Consider the following 3276-nt stretch of genomic DNA (forward strand, 5'->3'; position numbering starts at 1 on the left):
GAGAAGAAAAACATTATAGGGATAAGGCGTCTCAAAGCACTGGAGCAAAGAATCTGGGATTGTCTGGGCAAGAAGGAATCTAGAACTGGGAACAGTTGGAGGTAGATAAGGATTCTGAAAAATAGCAGGGCAGAGTGAACCAGTTGGGCAGGGAAGCAGACAAACTAGCAGTAAACTGAGGGTGGGGTCACTGTGCAAAGGATCAAGGACAGCAAGCCAAGGGGAGAGAATGGGGCTGGAGTTGTCTGGGCAAAGAGATTGGAACTGACAGCTAGTAATGGAAATGGTTGGGGGAGGGGGGACAGGGGAGGAAGGGGGGGTGTCTGGGACTGGGATGAAAAACCTGAAGAAGTCTGGAACTATGTAAGCAAGAACAATGGGATTGTTACAAGGAACCATGGGTGGACAAGAGATATGACTGGAAAAGTGACAGGTTGGGGCCTAAGAGGTGAAGCTGCTTAAGTGGAATAGTCAGAAGAGCATATAACCGTTTGATGACTTTGTGCAAAGTCAAACACTGAAAAGTTTGATGTTAGAAATGTCAAGGTTAGAGTACTTGGCTGCTGAGTATCCAGTCACTAGTACAGGGACAAGTCAGTTAAACTTGCCAAACTTTTTACAGGTTATCACAAATTGTGTTTTCCTCATTTTCTGGATAGTGACTATCCATTAGGCAGAATGCTCACAGCTGCAGAAGTAGTCAGGTGGTGCTATGCTGTACATGATAAGGACTCTAATACATCAGACTCCAGGGCTCTGAAACAGGGCACCTAAAATGAGCAGCAAAACTTTTTGCCTTAAATCGCTCCATGTCTCAATTCCCCGTCTGTAAAATGGGGATAATATCCCTTACCTTACAGGGGCATTCTGTGGATATATTAATTTCTTTGAGGTGCTAAAATAAATTGTATCATAGAAAACTGATGAAAATAAGTTTGCCTACAGAGCAGGGTTTAAATAATGTACAATTAATAATGTATAGGTTTATAAATTGAACAGTGAGGATAAAACAAAATACTGAATTACTGATCATCAAGTGAGCACTGCCCATCCCATGCACTGAATGAAACAGAGGGCTTGTGGAAAAAATAATATGTAATCATGTCATTAAACACTGTAACTAAACACTATACAGTATGTACACATTGAGGCTGAATTAAAGCTGCACAGGCTGTCACCTTAATTCCTTAAGTTTTCAGAATCTGACTTTGCAACCTTACTAATGTCTTCCTTAATGTAGTTTCTCAGATCATATTCTGTTTAGAAAAGATGCAATTCACATGATGAATATTAATAAAATATCACATATCCACTTTGTGTTTACATGCTTATTTATAGACCCGTATCACCTATGGTGCCATGTAAATAATTACTAACAGCAATACTATATACTGAAGTAACATTTCTATGCATTTTATATCCTTGTGTCAAATCCTATTTGTTCTAGTTATTTTGGTAGTCCTTCACTAGCTTCATTTTGACTATTTATGTAAAATAACCTCACTCATTCATCTTTATCTTATATTCCATGCTTTTTGGACAGAATTTAAACAAATGTTTAAAGCTAAGTAGATCCTTAAGTCCCACTAAAAGCAATGGGATTTAAGCATCTGCTTAGTAGTAAGAACATGCTTTCAGTGCTTTCCTGAACAGGGATGGATTCAAATATGCATTAAAGTGTTTCCCAGTACTGAATTCAAGCTCAATCACCATCTTTTTTTTTTTTATTTTGAATTTTTTAAAATAAATGAACCTTCCTCATAAAAGACTATGCTGCCATTTTTTTTGCCCTGAAAAGAAAATAAGTATAAAATTCAGAGCTTTACCTTTTCAAAATTAAACAATTTTGGTTTCATGTTAACAATGCATATTGAGCAAAAATAACAGCCTAGGTTATTTTCCCAAGTGAAGAGCTGGCTTCATAATTCATTTTACAATCATCGGAGTGCACCAATCTTGTTTGACTCATCTTTTATCAATATGTAAATTATTTAAAAAAGTAAGAAGTATTGTACAGTAGAATGCTCATGACGTTACACCTGTTTGTAAAATCCCATTCTGGAGAGAATGACTATATATGGAACTTTCTAATATAAGAGAAGAATATTTATTCTTACACCTTTAAGCAAATATGCTTAATACTTGTAAGTATCAATATTGGCTACAGTTTTCTTATACAAGATATAACACAGGAAAGCTATGGATAAGGTGAGACTCATGTTTCTGAATTTAGATACCTTGAATTTTAATCTCACAAGGCCCTTCTACTGAAAAACATGAATAAACTATAAGTGAATGTGTACTTAAGCATCTTGTGTAGAAGTGCCCTTAGTGTATGATTTGCAGTACAGTTTACATTTGGTTTGTATACTTCATTTCTGCACTATGAAATTTCATTTTATCATGGGAATGTTTGCACAGTAATGCTAAATATGATATATTTGTACAATGATTGCAATTTAAAAGTTTTTATATGCTTTAAATAAAAACAGATATTTTATGTGAGATACCAGAGTTTTTTTCTATTAAAACTGTGGATGATTGGATATTCTGTGATGCGGAACAGTGTGCTTATCTGTTGGCATAGGTCAACCTTTTACTGATGACTAGGAATGGACACACTATGTCTGCACTGAGAGAGAACTGTTTGTGTTGAGTACTTGAGCAGTGGATGGATAGCGTAAATTTAAGATGGTAATGAGCAATGATATTTACATTAGATACTATGGTGATGAGCACCATACAAATCTGAACATGGTTTACAACTTGTCATAATATATATTGGGTTACCTTGGATACAAGACTTGCTCTATATGCAGCTAACTGCTTCAGATACTCCTTCTTTGCAGCTTCAGTTTTCTTTTTGTATACCTATGAAAAATAGAGAGTTATAATTAATCTGTTTTTGTTTCGATATATTACCAATCTGTCTCATGCTTCTTTATAAAGCCATTCTAATTAAGCAGCCATTCCTTCTTCTCCAGATTCTTTAAAAAGGTGGGAAAAAAGCAAGTAAAACATCAAACACTTAAAAAAAAAAAAAAAAAATTCTGCTCATGTTGCGAGAAATCCTTTCCTCATACAGCAATACAGGTATCCGAGGTTAGTAAGAACCTCCTTATTACCACAATAGTTTTAGTTATTCTAAATGATATTTTCAGACTGGACTGCTAGGGGTGGAGTCTGTAGCTCCAGATTGGCAGATCAATTACCTTACCTTACTCTAGCACAGTGATTCTCAACTAGGGCCCCCTGGGGGTACTGCAAGGTATGAGG

At 35.9% G+C, this 3276-nt stretch overlaps 1 protein-coding gene across 2 annotated transcripts in view; it reads right to left on the bottom strand.

Annotated features, from left to right (window-relative positions):
• Positions 1-3276, bottom strand: part of TOX (thymocyte selection associated high mobility group box) — a 388101-nt gene that overhangs the window by 39036 nt on the left and 345789 nt on the right. For both annotated transcript variants that reach the window (XM_019527707.1, XM_019527710.1), the window contains one exon: positions 2791-2871. In XM_019527707.1, the coding sequence (XP_019383252.1) occupies positions 2791-2871 (81 nt within the window). The remainder of the gene's footprint in view (positions 1-2790; positions 2872-3276) is intronic.

The sequence above is a fragment of the Gavialis gangeticus genome, unplaced genomic scaffold, assembly GCF_001723915.1.
Source record: "Gavialis gangeticus isolate Ggan-Ray unplaced genomic scaffold, GavGan_comp1, whole genome shotgun sequence".
Lineage (NCBI taxonomy): Eukaryota > Metazoa > Chordata > Crocodylia > Gavialidae > Gavialis > Gavialis gangeticus.